General features: G+C 46.7%; 1 protein-coding gene across 1 annotated transcript; it reads right to left on the reverse strand.

The window, feature by feature from the left end:
• Positions 1 to 502: 502 nt before the first annotated feature.
• Positions 503 to 13,891, reverse strand: LOC124966122 (PEST proteolytic signal-containing nuclear protein-like). Its single transcript, XM_047527195.1, has 3 exons — positions 13,852 to 13,891; positions 3,589 to 3,650; positions 503 to 1,111 (listed from the first exon to the last, which is right to left on the reverse strand). The coding sequence occupies exons 1-3, from the start codon at positions 13,889 to 13,891 to the stop codon at positions 533 to 535; spliced, it is 681 nt and encodes a 226-aa protein (XP_047383151.1). The 3' UTR covers positions 503 to 532.
• Between the last annotated feature and the right edge of the window lie 3,893 nt (positions 13,892 to 17,784).

Genomic DNA, 17,784 nt, shown 5'->3' on the forward strand with positions numbered 1-17,784 from the left:
GAAAAAAGCTGTATTTTATCTAAATTATAATGATAATGATATTTATCATTATCAATCAATAGTCCAGTAACATTTTCCTCTCAGTACAATACTCCCTCTCTCTATAAGGCTGTTCCTGGGAGCCAGTTTAGGTAATGAGGGAGTTTAGATAGGAGAGTAACTGCTTGCAGTTTTAAAAAGATAGTAACTTTTTGTTTCCCTCTTAATGTGCTAATAGTTGTGCCTAAAAAAATATGCAATTCTTAAAAAGGTACCATTTCTGATTTATTATCTGTAACCTTTGGAAACTAATCACATGAAACTACAAAATTAGTAAATGTCTTGAAATCTGTATATAAAACATAAATTACCTCTAATTTCAAACTCTCATTTATTAGTGTACCACTCAATCTTTAAAAAAAAGGAAAAAAAAGAAAAAGGAAAAAAAAAAAAAAAAGCGGCTCCAAAGATAGTCTTATACCATTCTTTAAAAAAGGAAACTGTTCCTTTTAACTTTACACCCACCCCACACCCCAATTTCAAAACCCATCATTTAATTGTCTTGGTCATGGACATTTCCAAGATGAGATTTTATATTTCTTTCCCATAGCTTCTGGTTATCAGAAAACCCATGCTTTCCTTTATTGAAGGAGTTTGGTCCAGCTGATGTTGGTGTATCCCTCCCAATATTCTTCATCCTCATCTTTGCTTCTGGAGGCATTTCCTCTGGTTCACTGTCTTCATCTTCATTAAAAGCTGCTGCTACTGAAAGGGTTTTTGGAGCAAGAGTTGGAACAGTTTCTTTAGGCTTACTTGATCCAAGTTTGATGGATATGGCTGATGCTTTCTTTGTTGTCTGACTACCTATGGCAAATCCAAACTTGGAGATCTTTGTAGGCTTTGTTGGGAGGTCTGCAGCTTCTTCTTCAGCTGATCGTTCTTCAGCGCTGCGACTGGAACTTTCCCCTCCATTACTGGAAGAAACAGTCTTAGTTTTCACAGGTTTTTCTGCTTCTTCTTCAGGTCCTCCGGCGGCTCCAGCTCCCTGGGGCTTTTCAGGCTCCTCCTCTCCCGCCTTCCCGTCCGCCTTTTCCCTGCTGCGGCCTCCCCTGCAGCTACGCCACGCCAAGGACTACGTCACAGCCCCACCGAGAGTCTTTATTAAGCCAGCCAGCTGACTGTCCCACACAATGCCCCAAAAATGGTTATTGGGAGAACAGCCCCGACCACAGTGTTGTAGGGGTTCTTATACCAAAAATCACATTAATCATAAGTGTCTGTTGCTATGATTCGAAATTACAAACTAACATCATGAGATCATCGACAGAGGGGGAAGTGGGTCAAAATGACCCTTACCTAGGTACAAACTAAAGAATGGTTACTAACATCCACACAATCACTGTTCACATGGTACATTGTTTAGGAGCAATAGGAATCAAAAGAGAGCAAGTTTTCATTACATAGGAATTGTCATTCTGTATTGTTAAACATGTCACACTAAGTAACTGCTGATGGGCACAGAGGCGGGGTGTTCCCATGGGAGAAGCATATTTCCTACATAACATGGAGTTGTTGAGAGCAGGGTGGTATCTGTGCTGCTAACTGTCTCAAGGACAAACAGGACTGCTGGGCCCTGTGCTTACCAAGGTTGTTAAGAGATATTTGTCCGAGGAATGTGCAGTTGCCTGGAGACCTTATCCGTCAAGGACGGGAGCGGGGCTTAGCCCCGACTCATCTCCTGCATAGTTCACCCCTTCCCTCCTCCCTTCTTCCACTAGGACCGTTCAGTTCTGGCAGGACCCAATGAGAATCAAATAGATTGGCCAGACCCAACCAGAGGAGGACTAATGTTTAGCTGTTCAAATGTTAACCAATTAAAAGAACACTGTAAAACTGCTTGCCTTTCATTATAAAAACCCTGCTAACGAGGGCTTGGGGCCTCTCTTAGCATCACTGGTTAAGGACGCAGAGGACCAGGTTCGAACTTGCTAATAAATGACTCTTTGCTGCTTGCATTGATCGTGGTCTCTGGTGGTCCTTGTGGGGTCTCGAGCCTTTGGGCACAACAGAGTCTCAGAGCAAAATGGAGTCTGTTTAGTCATTTCCCTTAGAGTCTGGCCCATAACATTCTCATGGAGCCAGATCTGTCAGCCCATCACACTCTTACTATAGAAAAGTGGGTGTCAGATAAAGTCATCAGAATGCTGATTTCAGAGAGTAGAGGTCAATCATTTATTACAATTAGATTTTGCTAATCTAATCTATACAAGTGGCCTTAGGCAAATACATCTTCTGGCATGCCTGCTAGCTGTTTATTGAAGGCAGTCATTGTGTATTTTTCGTTAATTTTTAATTTTTATTTTAAGATTTCTTCCATAGCAGGAATTGAACCCAGGGAAACGTTACCATTGAGCCACATCCTGAGCCCTTTAAAATTTTTTTTTTTAAGTTGTAGATGGAAACAATAACTTTATTTTATTTATTTATTTGTATGTGGTGCTGAGGAAAGAACCCAGTGCCTCAAACATACTAGGCAAGTGGTCTATCACTGAGCCACAACCCCAGCCCCACAGTCCTTTTATTTTTTATTTATTTATTTGTTTATTTATTTTTTGCGGTACTGGGGATCGAACTCAGGACCTTGTGCTTGCAAGGCAAGCACTCTACCAGCTGAGCTATCTCCCCAGCCCCCACAGTCCTTTTAAAAATAATTTATTTTCAGACAGGGTGTTCCAAAGTAGCTTAGGGCCTCATCAAATTGCGGAGGCTGGCTTTGAACTTGTGATCCTCTGGCGTCAGCCTCATGAGTCACCAGGATTATAGGGGTGTGCCTCCACACCCTCTCCTTGTGCATATTTTTAAATGCATGCACATTTAATGCTCTAAATCCTGTTGCCCTCCTCCAGAGTGGATTAACTTCTGTTTGGTCATTTCCCTTAGAGTCTGGCCCATAACATTCTCAAGGAGCCAGATCTGTCAGTCCATCACACTCTTACTATAGAAAAGTAAAATAATAGGAAAACCTGTTATTTTAATCTAAATAGGGACTGAGGTGAGTGGACTAGATTTAGCCCTTAATGCTTTCAGTCCTGACTGACACACCTATCCCTCCAAGGTGTAACCCTTTCAGGTCAGGCTCTAACCAGCAGCTTAAACCCTTCTCTTAATGACAGGCACCCATTTACACATTATTTTTTTCTTTTTGAGTACTGGGAATTGAACCCAGTACCACTGAGCTACTCCCCAGCCCGCTTTTTTTTTTTTTTTTTAATATATATTTTGAGACAGGGCCTCACTAAGTTGCTGTAGTCTTGCCAAATGGCCAAGACTGGCTCCAAACTTGAGAAGATCCTTTTGCCTCGACCTCCCCGGTCACTGGAATGACAGTGTGGAGCCACTGCACTCGGCTCTCTCAACTTTATGTATTTATTTATTTCATTTATCCATTTATTTATTGATTATTTTTATTTGAAACTTTGGCTTCATAGAATAAACAGAATTTTTAATCTTTATTTTTATTGCTTATTTGAAACTTGAGCTTCCTGGAATCAACAGAAGTTCTGCTCTGTCGTTGGGTAACAATTGGCACCTAATATGCAGTCCTGTTACCTGAGGCCTAGGCCTGAGGTCTGAGTTGGGGGCACCAACAATCAGGGCTGGTCGCTCCTCACCTAGAAAACAAATGGCAGCAACAGTGAAAAGCAGGAGGGAGTCTGACTCCATTGGCCACACTGGGGAGCACAGCCGGGCAGCCTCGGCCCTGTCCTCTGTCACTCATGAGCTAGATCTAGGTTCCGGCATCTTGGTCCAATCTGGGGTCCTTGGATCACTGTCTCAGTGCTGGCTCTGCAAGGTGGCTCCAGAAAAGTCCTTATCCCTACGGGACATTTGGCAGACCAGAGCTGTGGTCCCGAAGCGGGCAGCATGGTTCCCATGAGATAATTGCTCCTGCTATGGGGACAGCCTTATCACGGGGTGACCTGTCGACCCGTTTCTTCAATGACTGGACACTTTGAGGTCCCCTTCAGGGGTCTGGAACAGAGCATTGTAAAAGTTCATGGTTAAATATTCCTGTAAATCTTAAAAATACCTTAGTTAATCTTGTCTTGGTGTCCTCAGTATTAAAGGGGGAAGGGACAGGTTCGTTAAATTTAGGGCTGTCAAACCCTGTGTTACCAGGTTTTAGATGAACTCTCCTTAAATGAGCAAATGTCCACATGCAGAGCTGAGCTGAGCAGACCTGAACCAAAATTTAAGGTCATAAGGAGACAGACTGAAGGCAGAGATGGCAAGACGTGTCCCGCGTAAGTGGCCCCTTGGGCAAGTGGAGGCCCAAATAGTCAGGGTCTGTAGCAAAAACAGCCTCTCGTCCTCTGTTTAACCTTCCCCAGTTATTTTAAAATGTCCTTTGAGCCGTGTGAGAATCTGTCTTTCCATCAAGTCTCATGCCTTAGTGCGTGGCTGTGCCTTATTGTCTTGGGGATGATGAAGCGGTGGCCCTGGGAGGGACAGGAACAGTGGCTCTTCCAGGGTGGCCTCAGGCAGCAGCTGCACCTGGAAACTTGTCACCAGCACAGTCGTAGGTCTCCGCCCAGCCCAGGTCTGCTGAGGTGTAGACTCCGAGTCGGGGCCGTGGGCTCTTTTGCAGCCTTCAGATTCTTATTCACACCAAACGTTGAGAACCATTAGTTAAATAGCATCTTCCATCTTTTGCTAAAGAGCAAAGCAAAACAGAAAAGAGACTCTGGGACAGCACATGGGAATCCTAGACTGTAAAAGGCCACAGTGGCAGTTCAACAAATAACACAAGAAGAAATGAGTTTCCCCGGTGTGTTGGTTCACACCTATAATCCCAGAGATTTGGAAAGCTAAGGCAGGAAGATCACAAGTTCAAGGCCAGCCTCAGCCAACTCAGGGAGGGCCCAAACAACTGAGTGAGACCCTGTCTCTAAATAAAATGTAAAAACAGCCGGGGATGTGGCTCTGTGGTAAAGTGTCCAGGGTTCAATCCCCAGTACCACATAAATAAATACCTAATTAATAAATGGGCAAATGAATGAAATAGACACTTCTTAAAATGACCCACCAATATATGAAAGGATATTCAACATCTTGAGCAATCAGGGAGATGCAAATCAGGACTGCACTGAGATTTCATCTCAACCAGTCAGAACGGCAGGTACCAAGGACGCAAATAATAAATGCTGGAGAGGGTGTGGAGAAAAAGGAAGACTTTCATACCATCGCTGGGCTGTAAATTAGTACAACCATTATGGAAATCAGTATGGAGGTTCCTCAAAAGCCCAGGAATGGAACCACCACAGGACCAAGCTATACCACCCCTCAGTGTTTGTCCTGAAGAATGAGTCAGCATACTACGGCAGTCAGTGCAAACCCGGACTTTACAGTAGCACAATTCACACCAGCCAATATATGGACCAGCCCAGGTGTCCATTGATGGATGAAGAAAATGTGTTCTAAATACACAATGGAGTTTTTATTCAGCCAACAAGAAAAATGAAAATATGTGATTTGCAGGACAATGGATGGAACCATTCTATTAAGCAAAGTAAGTCAAACTGCAGATCAAGGATAGATTGATCTCTCCTGTGGAACCTAGAGAGGAAAAAAAGGTGGGGACAGAGCTCATGAAAATGAAAGGGAGATCAGTAGACCAAGGAGAGAGAAGGGCTGAGGAGTGACAGTGGTCAAAGGAGTTTGTTTTATTGTGTCCATGTAGGAACAGGTAAGAACACAGCCCATCATTCTCTACAGCTATAATGAGCCAATGATTTTTTTTAAATGCCTACAGAGAAAGATAATGTTAAAGACCCAGGTCACCTACAATTATGTAACAATGAAGCACACTATCATGAGTAATTATAATGCACCAATGAAATTTCCTTTAAAAACCAAGATAGAGCCTAACGCTATCTATGAACTCGATAATGTCTACCGAAAGATCCTGAAAAAAAACAGCGCACCATGACCCTCTGCCCCACCGTCACACCCACTTGCTTCTCCTGCTCACCATTTACAAAGTTCCTTCATTTAAAAAAATTGTTACTTTTATTTGGTACAGGGAACCTAATCCAGAGGCAGTTTTCCACTGAGCTACATCCCCAGCCCTTTTTGTTTTGAGACAGGATTCACTAAGTTGCCTCAGGCCTGGTTCAATTGCTGAGGTTGGCCTTGAACTTTAGTGCTCCTGCCTCAGCCTCCTGAGCTACTGGGATTACAGGCATGAGCCATGGTGCCCGGCTGCAACGTTTCCTTAAAAGAAGCCTGAAACTGGGCATGGTGGCCCAGGCCTGTAATCTTAGGGACTGTAACCTCAGGAGATTGAGGCAAGAAGACCACATGTAAGGCCAGCCCCAGCCATTTAGCAAGACCTTGAATCAAAGTAGAAAAATGAAAATAACCAGGGTATATGTAACTCAGTGGTAAATCGGATTCCATCCCCAATACCATAAGAAATACAATTTTAAGAGACACCTGAGACCCCAAAAGCACTTCTTCCTCTCCAGTACCTGCCCACCTTCCCTGTGAGTGTGTGTCCTGCTCTCTGGTTGGTTTCCTGAATAAATTTCTGCTTGCACCTCTTTTGACGTGGCCTGAAATTCCTCCCTGGGGTGTAAGTCAAGAGCCTGCGGGAGCTGAGCAGAGGTCCACTTTTCTCTCTGGGGACCTCCTCAGACTCCATCTGGTGACAGACTCACATTAGGAGCCGGGGTCCTTGGACGGGCCTAGATCTGTCTTGCACTTGGGTACTTCACCAGTAACACCTGTCATGGAGAAAAACACCGAGAGGCAAGAATAAATGAGGGCAGAGAAAACGGAGGAACGGAGGAAAAATTGGAGGCTCTGCGCCAGAGAGAAGCGCAACTTAAAAAAGAAACGCAACCTTGCGTGGCGCTCCCTGCTCATTGAGACTCTGCCTGGGCTCCCGAGGGCCCGAATGCAAACTCCTTCACGGAGCCTGAAGGGCCTCTGTGTTAGGCCTGGCCAAGGCCTTGCGCTGCTGCTGCCTCCCGGGAAGGCTGGGTGGCTGGAGACTTGACCCTGCATGCCTAGCCTCCTCTGCCAGCTCGGCTCCAGATCTCACCCGGGCTGCCCACGCACCCAGCCACCTTCCACGTCCGAGTGGTCTTGCCAATGTACCTTTTTCCTCGGCACCTTGTTTATTTACTCCTTTGTTCTTATTTGTCCTGAGTGAAATTTGGGGGCATCGTCCTCTATTTTCTGTTTGAATGACTATGATTAGTTTTCCGCCAATCCTAGAGTTCAGGAATCAGCTGTCAATCACCCTGCGTGGGGCCCGAGGCCTAGGATAGGTTCTTGGAATGGATTATTAGAGGGTGTGACGTCGGGGAGGGTTAGGGCAGGCGTCTAGGTGCATCGACATTTTGCTTAAATACGTAGACCCTCACACAGAGCAGACACACCAGGTCCGGAGGTCCCTAGCGCGCACACAAGGCAGCATCGGCTTGTAAATGCTGGATGGCAGGTAAGGAGGTGAAGCTGCGGTGGGTTATGGATGAACCAAGGTGAGCCGTGGGGGCTTCGCGAAGGCGCTGGGTCTTGGCCAACACCGGGTAGACAGTTCGGAGAATTCCTGGATGATACCTGGGCGTGGAGGCACACACCCTGATCCCAGCGACTCCCAACGACTCGGGAGGCTGAGGCAGGAGGATTGCAAGTTCTAGGTCAGCCTCAGCAATTAAGCAAGGCCCTAAGCAACTTAGTGAGACCCCGTCTCACAATAAAAAAGGGCCCCTGGAGGGTTCAATGCTGGTGTAAGGTCTGATGGGGTCGTGCACACAGTTTTCTTCTGTGGGGGTGGAACCCCGGGCCTCCTGCATGCCAAGCCAGGGCTGTACCCCAGGCGGCTCCTCAGCCCTCTGCCACACGTGGAAATCTCTAGCGGTTGGTGGGTGTAAAATGGGACTTGATCTCATTTCCTTTCTTTTCCCAACATCGTTTTTAGTTATGGATGGACACAGGACTTTATTTATCTGTGGTGCCGCGCCTTGAACCCAGTGCCTCACAGGTGCTAGGCAAGTGCTCCACACTGAGTCCCATCCCCAGCCCCCTAATTTCCTTTTTTAATTTTAATTCTACTTATTTTTTTGTGCTAGGGATTGGATCCAGGCCTTGAGCCTGCTAATCCTTTTGCCTCTGAAAAACACCCCAGGCTCTCCATTTCTTTTCTCTTCTGGGGTTGTGGAGTATGTGGTGCGGGGGTTTGATCCCAGGGGCACTTAACCACTGAGGCATATCTTTATGTGTTTTATGTATTTTTTATTTTGAGACAGTCTCCTTAAGTTGCTTAGGCCTCCCTGAGTTGCTGAGGCTGGCTCCAAACCTGCAATCCTCCTGCCTCAGCCTCCCACACCACTGGGATTACTGGCAAGAACCACTGGTTTGGTTCCACTTCTTTCTTAACCAATGCAATGCACTTATTTTATCCACTCTATTTTAAATGCCATCTTTTAAAAAGGTGTTCTTTGCCCTGGAGGTTTTGGAGAATGTTTTTTAAAAATCGTCTTAGTTGCAGATGGACACAATAACTGTATTTTTTTTATTTTCATGTGGTGCTGAGGATCCCACCCAGGGCGTCACACATGCCAGACAAGCGCTCTACCACTGAGCCACAGCTCCAGCCCCGGTAGGATGTTTTTGATGTCAACTAGACACTAAAAATTTTCTCTTATAGTTGTTGCATTCTGTGGCTTGTGTTTTAAAGTTTACTTATGAGTTCTATGGTCCAGATATTTTAAATGTTGATGCTGTGATACTTCCTAGCATTCTTTTATGACTGCATTTGTAAAACTGAGTTTAGAACGGTATTTCTAGTCTGCAGAGAGAAATATGATTTTACCTTTCTTTTGGAATTTTTAAGATGACTTTAATAGTGCAAAAGTTGTGTATTACCATGCTCACATATAAAAACTGGTATCTAGCTCTTCTGATACAAGTTCTAGGAAAAATAATTTGGAGATGGTCTCATTGTTTCCCAGGCTGGCCTCCAAACTCCTGGGCTTAATCAGTCCTCCTGCCTCAGCCTCCCTAATGCTGGGACTCAAGTATATGCCACCAGGCCATGCAACTTAGGAAAGTATTTTTTTAAGAAGATATTTAGTTGTAGATGGACACAATAACTTTAGTTTATCTGTTCATTTTTATATGGTGGTGATTCATTGACTGGAATCTCCTGTTCTTTGTGAAAACTGGCCCATTGAGATACTCAGTTTGATTCTGTGGCACTTAGCAAAAGTGACTCCATTTGGTCTGCCCTGGTGTGTTGGCCTTGGTGCAGGAGCTCAGTCCCCAACAATGGCCTCCCATCTTCTGCTGCCTCCGTCCTCCTGGAACCTGTTGGGCTTACTTCCCAGGCGTGGTGTGCTGGGATCTACCAGGCACTCCCTTGTCTGCTCTCTGTGTGGATTCTCTTTTCTCCTACACAAATTCCCTTCTCTTTGTTTGGTTGGGTTGAAGGGCATTGTCGGAGGGCTCCTTAAAAGAGTCCATGGGAGCCTGGATGTGTTGGTAACTTTCTGTAATCCCAGGGACTTGGGAGGCTGAGGCAGGAGATTCACAAGTAAGAGGCCAGCCTCATCAATTTAGGGTGAACTTAAACAACTGAGTGAGACACGGTTTCAAAATTTAAAAAAGATTAAAAGTATGACTGTGGGTGGAACTCTGTGGTAAAGCACCTCTGGGCTCAATTCCCAGTACCACTAAAAAAAAATCCACAGGAGGTGAGTTTGCTAAGACGATGAGAATCTGAAATCGTCTTCACCTTTTCTCACACTGGAGAATACATGTGGCTGCAGATAGAATTCAGGTTGAAAAGGGGTTTCCTATAAAATATTTTCATCACTCTCTGGAATTTTCTTTTAGTGAAAGAGATATTTTTTAATTGTGTAAGTGTTGCTAGTATTTATCTTTTATTTCTAGTTATTCTGTTCTTGTTTATGATGCTGGGGATGAAACTCAGGGCCTCACACACGCTAGGCAAGTGCCCTACCATTGAGCTACACCCCCAACCCGTTGGTATTTCTGAGTCAAACAGGGACCATCTTTGATTTTATTTTCCTACCTTTAACACTTTATTATGCCCTGTTTATTTTGTTCTGCCTTTGGGAACATTTCCTTAACTTTCTCTTCCAACTCTGCTATTATTGTTTAAGGGTTTATTTTTATTTCAATTCTTTTTTTTTTTTTTTTTTTTTTGGCGGGGGGGGGGGGATCGAACCCAGGGCGTTGTGCTTGCCAGGCAAGCGCTCTACCGACTGAGCTATCTCCCCAGCCCTATTTCAATTCTTTTTGGTACAAAGGATTGAACCCTGGGGCACTTTACCACTGAGCTACACTCTTGTCCTTTTTATTGTTTATTTTGAGATGGGGTCTCACTAAGTTGCTCAGGGCCTCATTAAAGTACTGAGGATCCTCCTGCCTCAGCTTCTCAAGTCTTTGGGATTCCAGGCATGTGTCATTGTGTCCAACTTTTAATTTTTTTTAAATTCTACATGACAATAGAACGTATTTTGACATAGTTATAAAGGATGGAATATAATTTGCTCTCTTTCGGTCCCCAGTACTTCCTCTTCCTCTCCCTTTCTCCCATCCCCTGTTCCTTCCCTCTATTGCACTGATCTTTCTGCTATTTCCTTAGATTTTTTTTTTAAATTGTCTTTGGATGTACATGATGGTGAGATTCACTGAGATTATTCCCAGGATACTGAGGAGAGTTAGGTCAGATTCCTTCCACTGTCTTCCCCAGCCCACCCTCCTCCCTTCCCTTCAATCCCCTTTGTCTACTCCACTGAACTTTCTTCTATTTCTAAAATTCCCTCTTATTTTGGATTAGCTTGCACATATCAGAAAACATTTAACCTTTGGTGTTTTGGGGGACTTTATTTCACTTAGCATAGTAGGCTCTGGTTCCATCCATTTACCAGTAAATGCCATGAAGTCATTCTTTTTTATGGCTGAGTTTACTCCATTTTGTATATAGACACTTTTTTTAGTCTTTTTCTTAATTATAAACAAATGGGACACATGTTGTTTATGTTGTTTCTCTGTTTGTACATGGCGTAAAGGCATACCATTTGTGTAATCATAAATTTACATAGGGTAATGTTGTTTGATCATTCTGTTATTTTTCCCTTCCCCCCACCCCTCTTTCCCCTCTATACAGTCCTTCCTTCCTCCATTCTTGCCCACTCCCTAACCCTAACTCTATCCCTAACACTTACCCCTCCCACCCCCCATTATGTGTCATTATCCACTTATTAGCGATATCATTCGTCCTTTGGTTTTTTGAGATTGGCTTATCTCACTTAACATGATATTCTCCAATTTCATCCATTTGCCTGCAAATGCCATAATTTTATCATTCTTTATGGCTGAGTAATATTCCATTGTATATATATGCCACAGTTTCTTTATCCATTCATCAATTGAAGGACATCTACCCAAAGAACTTAAAATCAGCATACTACAGAGATATAGCCACATCAATGTTCATAGCTGCTCAATTCACAATAGCCAGATTGTGGAACCAACCTAGACACATTTTCTTTATCTACAATGGTTAAGGATTTATTTTGAGCTACTGATTTCCAAAAACACATCCTATCAGATTTTCCTTGATTTTTAAGACATACTTAATGTATGAGTAATATCTCTTATTAATCTGAGAATACTGATTTTTTGGTGGTGGGATGAATTCAGATGCTTTACCACTGAGCTACATTCCCAGATATTTAAAAAATGTTTTATCTCTTGCCGAGGCTGGCCTTAAACTTGTGATTTTCGTGTCTCAAACCTCCTGAGTTGCTGGGGTGACGGGTGTGCACATTGCATGTGGCTGAGAATATTGATTTTAATGTTTTGAAATTTTGTTCTTTTCCTTTCATAAGGAAAGACTTTTTAATTTAAATTTTCTGCTACCACCCTCGTCCTTTTTCTCTCTTGGTCTCTGTCTTTTTCTGCATCATTCTGTCTCTTCATCCCCTTCATGTTTGAGGATTTCCTCCTTTGGGCTATTAGTTTTTGGCTCCCTGTTCCAACAGACACTGAAAAACTAAGAGAAATCTGATCATGTCTTCCTTTTGGGATGATTAGGCAGCACGTTGGAGTTTTAAAAGTGTACATTTGGATGAAGAATAATGGTCTCCTCTGAGTCGAATTCTCCACGTAAAATGGAAAGCCATGACCTTGGATATCACTAGATGTCTAATCGGATTCCACGTTTGTGTTTAATAATGGAAACACCCCTCCTGCACCAAGCCTGGAAGAGAATTGCTTCCTTGGGTCTCACATCTTCTCTACAGGGAGGGAACCATCTGGGATCCTGGGATGGATGGATGGAGAAATTGAGACCAAGAATTTAAGCGTATTGACCCAAAGTCACCCAGCTTGTAAATGATAGAACCAAAATGAATTCTCAGGTCGCTAAACGTCATACCTACTCTCCACCCTGACACCAGAAATAAATGGCCAGATCAGTAGCTTCAGGGTCTAACAGGCAACCAGGGTAGACAGCATGAGTCCATGAATGATTAGGCTGACAGGGCCTCAAGGACCCCAGGAACCACAGGAATTCATGTCACCTCTGTGGGTGACATGCCACCACCCTGCTCTATCGCTGAGAGGGCAGGTATCTTCTCCTGCAAGAGGGCACAGCATTCCTAGGCTATGAGTTTCCACTACATTCCTCTGGACCAGTGGGTCCTTGCTTAGCTTGATTCACTTGCCAGTGAGGGAATTTGGGTTCCAGAGAAAGAAAAAGATGAGCCCAGGTTGCTGGGAAAACAAAATGGTACCCAAAGTCATGGAGAGGTGGACGTCCCTCCGGGGGATTTACAGAATGAGGCCCTAGGAAATAGCTTTCTCCACTTGTGACTTTAAAGTGTATCCTGCTCAGGAGACGTTGGTACTGGTGTTCTGGGGTGCAGAGCCGTCCAGCCAGATGGTGAGCAGCGGTTTCCATGGGTGAAGGATTTAGACCAGCCTCCTGGTTCTCAGGGCAGGTCCAGGCAGGAAGATCCCACTTGGGTGTTCTTTCAGTGGAAGCCTTTTGTTGCTTCTCTCTGCAGCGAGGTTCCCACAAAATCGCCGGCAACGCACAAACTTCACACCAGAGCAACTCGTAGTCTTGAGAGACGCATTCCAGAAGAATAGGTCACCAAATTGGGAGACCATACAGGAGCTCGCCTCCGTGCTGAACCTGGAGGATATCATAGTGAAGGTTTGTCCCCGCGTGTGTCAGTCTCTAGGAGCACCTGCCCCGGGGCTTCGTGCACACTTTCAACCCTCATGGTAAAAGGTCCTGTGGTTGGCAACTGCATTGGGCAGGCACACATGTTGAACACTTCATATTTGAGTCTCATGACCACTCACCAAGGAACACCACGGCCCACCTAGAAGAATTGTCTGCCAAGGATTAGTAACAAGAGCCTCATCTGGACCCAGGCCTTTCTGACTCCAGGTCCACAATGCTGCATAGGCCCCTGTGGGGCTGGATCTCAGATCCTACCATTGGGCTTTGTCCCTGTGTTGTCCTAACCCATTTGGTGTTGCTAAAACCAAACACCCGAGATCAGGTAATTTAGAAGGAGGAGAGGTTTATTCTGGCTCATGGTTTTGGAGGCTGCTGTCCAGTCCAGGCTTGGGTGGCCATGTCTGTGAAGGCCTTGTGCTACATCACAGTGTGGCAGATGGCACTCATCCCGTGAGAAGGCCCACAGGTGACCTGGCTCTTTACAGCCCGTGCCTGTAGTTAGTGCAGTGCTGGGAGGCCTAACCACTTCCTGAGAAAGGGCACTCATCCCTTCTTAGGCTGGCGCCCCGTGACCTCATCACCTCCCAGCAGGCCACGCGTGGAGGGTCTCCAGCTCTCCATGCCGTTACGCCCGGGACCAAGCCTCCAGCACACGAATCTCCACCCAAGTGACAGCGTACACTTTTTAGTGACCTGCTTGGTCAGGTCATTCGTGACCATGCGACTGTCTTGCCGCTGAGTCCTACAGAGTTGAGGGCAGACCTCCCCACGTACCCCAAAGGCATCCCCACCCCACTTGCCCACACTCCCCGCTTCAAATGCTTCCTCTGGAGAACCAGAGCCACCACTGGTGGGGATCCCCTGTCCAGGCCCCTCACCTGGGGGTGCCCTGTTCTACCAGTGCTGGTGGAGTCCCTCTTCACGCTGGGGACCCAGGACAGCAGGAGGTAGAGAAACCCCTTCTTCACAGAGGTAGGAATGCAGGCAACACTGGCGTCCCGGAGCAACGACCTCACTGCCCAGAGGAACTCGAGGACACCTCGACACCTCTTTGGGCTCATCTCCTTTTTTCCCTTAATCTTTTTGTGGGTTCTGTTTAGTCACACGTGACAGCAGAGTGTATTTTGACACATCCTTACATACCTGGAGCAAAAGTTCCCTGTCCTGTGCTTGGACACGGTGTGGGGTCACCCAGGTGGTGTATTCAGTATGATCACAGGAATGTTCTGTCTGACTAATTCCACGGTCTTTCCCATTCCCTTCCCCACTCCGCTCCCCCAATTCCCTCCCGCCATCCAATCCGGGGAACCTCCACTACCCCACCCCGCCCCCGGCCTATTCCCAGTCAGCATCGGCATATCAGAACGCCAGGCCTTTGGTTTTGGGGTTTGGCTGACTTCACTTAGCATGATTGTCTCCAGTGCCTTCCACGGACGGGCACGTCCCATAGTTACATTCTTTATGGCTGACCTAGACCCTTCTATTAACCGGTTCCTCTTTGCTCTTTCAGACGTGGTTTAAAAACCAGCGCGTGAGATGGAAGAAGCAGCAGCAACAAAGGCAGACAAGTCCCTCCCCAGGACCCTCCAACCCCAGCACCCAAGCGGAGGAGGAGGAGGAGGAGGAATTCGGCTTGCCAGTGTCCCTGGCCAATGCTGACTCACAGAGGTCTGAAAGCTTACGTAACCAGGACTACGGGCCACTTGAGCCTTCGAGTGACGGGCAGCCCGGAGGGGCTGGTGTCCCTGTGCTGAATTCCTCCAGGGGGTCTCCACCTTGTGACATCGAGCAGGCATTCCTGGGGGCATGGGATCCTCCTTGGGCCAAACTTCCCTATGACATAGACCAAATGGTAACACTATATCATTTACCTGAAGAAGAGGATCCCAGCCTAGAGGAGTACCTCTTCCCAGAGTGGTTTAGTTGAGGGGCTGTGGCCAGCAGGCATCCTCAGGGTGACTGGACACTCAGTCCCCAGCACAGGTCAGTGATCCAAATGGACAGAGGTGAAAAAGCAACCCTCAGTGGGAAAGGGAGGAAAACAATGGGCTCTGGACTGTCACCATTTCCCAGCAACAGTGGCTCATGGCTTCTTAGCTATTGAAGCTGGGGAATAAAGAGACAGTCAATGTAGGTAGCGAATACTGGGTCCAGTGGAGGATGTGGGGGCTACTGGCATGGAAAATCAAATGCTGCCCTTTCCCCCTTACCTCCCAGGCCCTGCCCCCTGCTCTGCCTCAACCTGTTGCTAAGGTCACCTGCCCCAGAAAGTGTTCCTCCCTGCAGGGAGCTGACAGTGGCTCCTTAAGGCCTCCTAGCGGTTACCTCGCTCCCTGGATCCTTTGGCCCTCACCCTGTGACCCATCCTGGTCACTGCACCACATGGAGAGATCAGAGGGAAGAGCACAGGAGGTCACAGGACATCCAGAGGTGCAAAGGGGCAGGATGCTCCGCCTCTCTGGGTGCCAGCTCTGGGCCCCTGTCTGGGGAAGTTACCATTCTGGAAAGAACTCACTCTCTGCGCTTCAGCGAACCTGCAAAACTCTGACCCGGACTCTGGCCAGGGGCCATTTCCTTTCTGGAAAGTGTGACGCTCCAATGCTTAATAAAGACAATCTCGCCCAACCCTTGCTCTGTCTCCCTTCCTTTATGCTCTCTTGCCTCCGCTGAAAGGGGCGCCAGGCGGCCTGATCCACCTGGGTGCCCTGCGGAGCTCCCGGGACCGCTCGGTGAATCCTCAGGCCTCTCCAGGACCAGCAGCCCAGAAGCGGGCTCAGAAAAGGTGCCCTGTGGACAAGGAGCCCCTGGAGGGTGACACACCATGCTGGGGGTGTGGGGCGCCTTGGTTCCCTCCTGCATCCCAGCACCTTGCAGGGTCAGGCTGGAGGATTCTCAGTTGGAGGCCGAACTGGGCAACTCAGAGACACCCTGTCTCAAAAGCAAAAATAAAAGGGGCTCAGTTAATAAAGAAGAAATAACACTCATTTGCTGAGGCTCACTTAGAACTTGCCGTCCTCCTGCCTCGGCCTCCTGAGTCCCTGGGCCTGCAGCTGTGCCCCACCGCACCCGCTTAGCAGTGGACTTTTAGTTCCATGGGGGAGAACATGCCTTCTCTGGCTGCCCTTGGTGCTGCTCTTCCTCTTCCTTTCTCTCAGCAGGAGAGCCTAAGTGGGTGGAACGCACACAGGGCATTGCTTCTCACACCTCTGTACATGTCCAGGAGCCTTGTTCCAGCGCTTGGAAGTAACCCTAGCCATGCACAGGGGGAAACCTGGCTGCTAGCGCCCCCTGCTGGCAGCCACTCAGCTCTCCCGCCAGCTTCACACAGGAGACCCTCTGGTCAGAGTAAGGGAGGTTGGTTAGTAGTGGCTTTGGCCTCTCTCCTCAGGGAATCCAGGGGCATCTTAACACTATAGTCTGTCAGCCCCCATCCCTGTGACCTGTTGGGCTCTCCTGCTCTGCCCATCAAAGACCAGAAAGCCCTGGAAGAAGCCCCAGGAGTGCTGACTGGTTCCTTCCCCACTCACTCATGCACCAACGGCCAGTGCATGCTCTTAATCTTCCTGCACACTCCTCGGGCCTGTCCTTCCAGTCTCCCCCATGTATTCTGAACCCTGTTTGTGCACCCTGCACACTTCTGGGAACGAGGCTGGACCCAGGACCCTGCAGAAATCATCTCAGCTTGTCCCCAGGCCTCCTGAGGCTGGAGGCAGCCGAGCCCTTCCAAAGGGGTCCCAGCCCAGGTGCAGGCAGACGGGTCATGGCCCGTCCAGTTCGAGGGAAGGAAAAATAATGAATGATTATTCATTATTCTGAATGATTCTCAAAGGCCTTTTCAAGACAGGGCAAGTAACTGTTGATCCTCTGCCCCACGTGTGCCTCCTCACACACCAGCTGACCGTCGGCTCCCTGGCCTGGGCTGGCTTGAGGAGACTGTGGACAGCACCTGTCCCTGACGTTTTTGACGGAGGCGAGTTCAGTCCTCAACTCCTCTGTCTCTAATTCTCACCTTTCCCATAGTTCCTGTTTTGTGGGATTTCTGCTATTGTTCTGGCACAAAATCCTAATACTCATAACTTCTATGCCCTTTTTATGAATTGCACCCTTGGATTTTTATGAAAAATACTTTCTCCCCTCACTTCATCTTTTACAACCTGAATTCCACTCTTTCTGATATGAAAATTAGGACCATAATTCCTTTGTATTTTCTTTGGCCTGTGTATCTTTCGCTGTCTTTTAATTTCAGCATTTACAATGCACTTACATCTGCTGTGTCCTTATATAGCACAGAGTAGGGCTGATGTATTTTGTAATCCATTATGAAAAATATTTTTAATTAAATAAATCCTATTATTTCTAATTATAAACCTATATTGCATATATGTATTTCATATAATAACATATAAATTAAAACTATAAATACTAGTGGATCCTCTAAGCCTCACTGGTACATGCCCATGATTTCTTTGGTGATTCCCCAGCACTTTTCCTTTCCCTCCCCCTTGATCTAATCT

This window comes from Sciurus carolinensis, chromosome 16 (assembly GCF_902686445.1).
Source record: "Sciurus carolinensis chromosome 16, mSciCar1.2, whole genome shotgun sequence".
NCBI lineage: Eukaryota > Metazoa > Chordata > Mammalia > Rodentia > Sciuridae > Sciurus > Sciurus carolinensis.

What these genes read in the sequence shown, in the direction of transcription:
- LOC124966122 (XM_047527195.1), bottom strand. Translation starts at nt 13,891, where the DNA reads ATGGAGAGCTGGAGACCCTCCACGCGTGGCCTGCTGGGAG. An exon ending in CACGCGTGGCCTGCTGGGAG is followed by an intron (nt 3,651 to 13,851) that starts GTGATGAGGTCA and finishes TTTGTTTTCTAG; the next exon opens with GTGAGGAGCGACCAGCCCTG. An exon ending in ACCTCAGGCCTAGGCCTCAG is followed by an intron (nt 1,112 to 3,588) that starts GTAACAGGACTG and finishes GCTGTGACGTAG; the next exon opens with TCCTTGGCGTGGCGTAGCTG.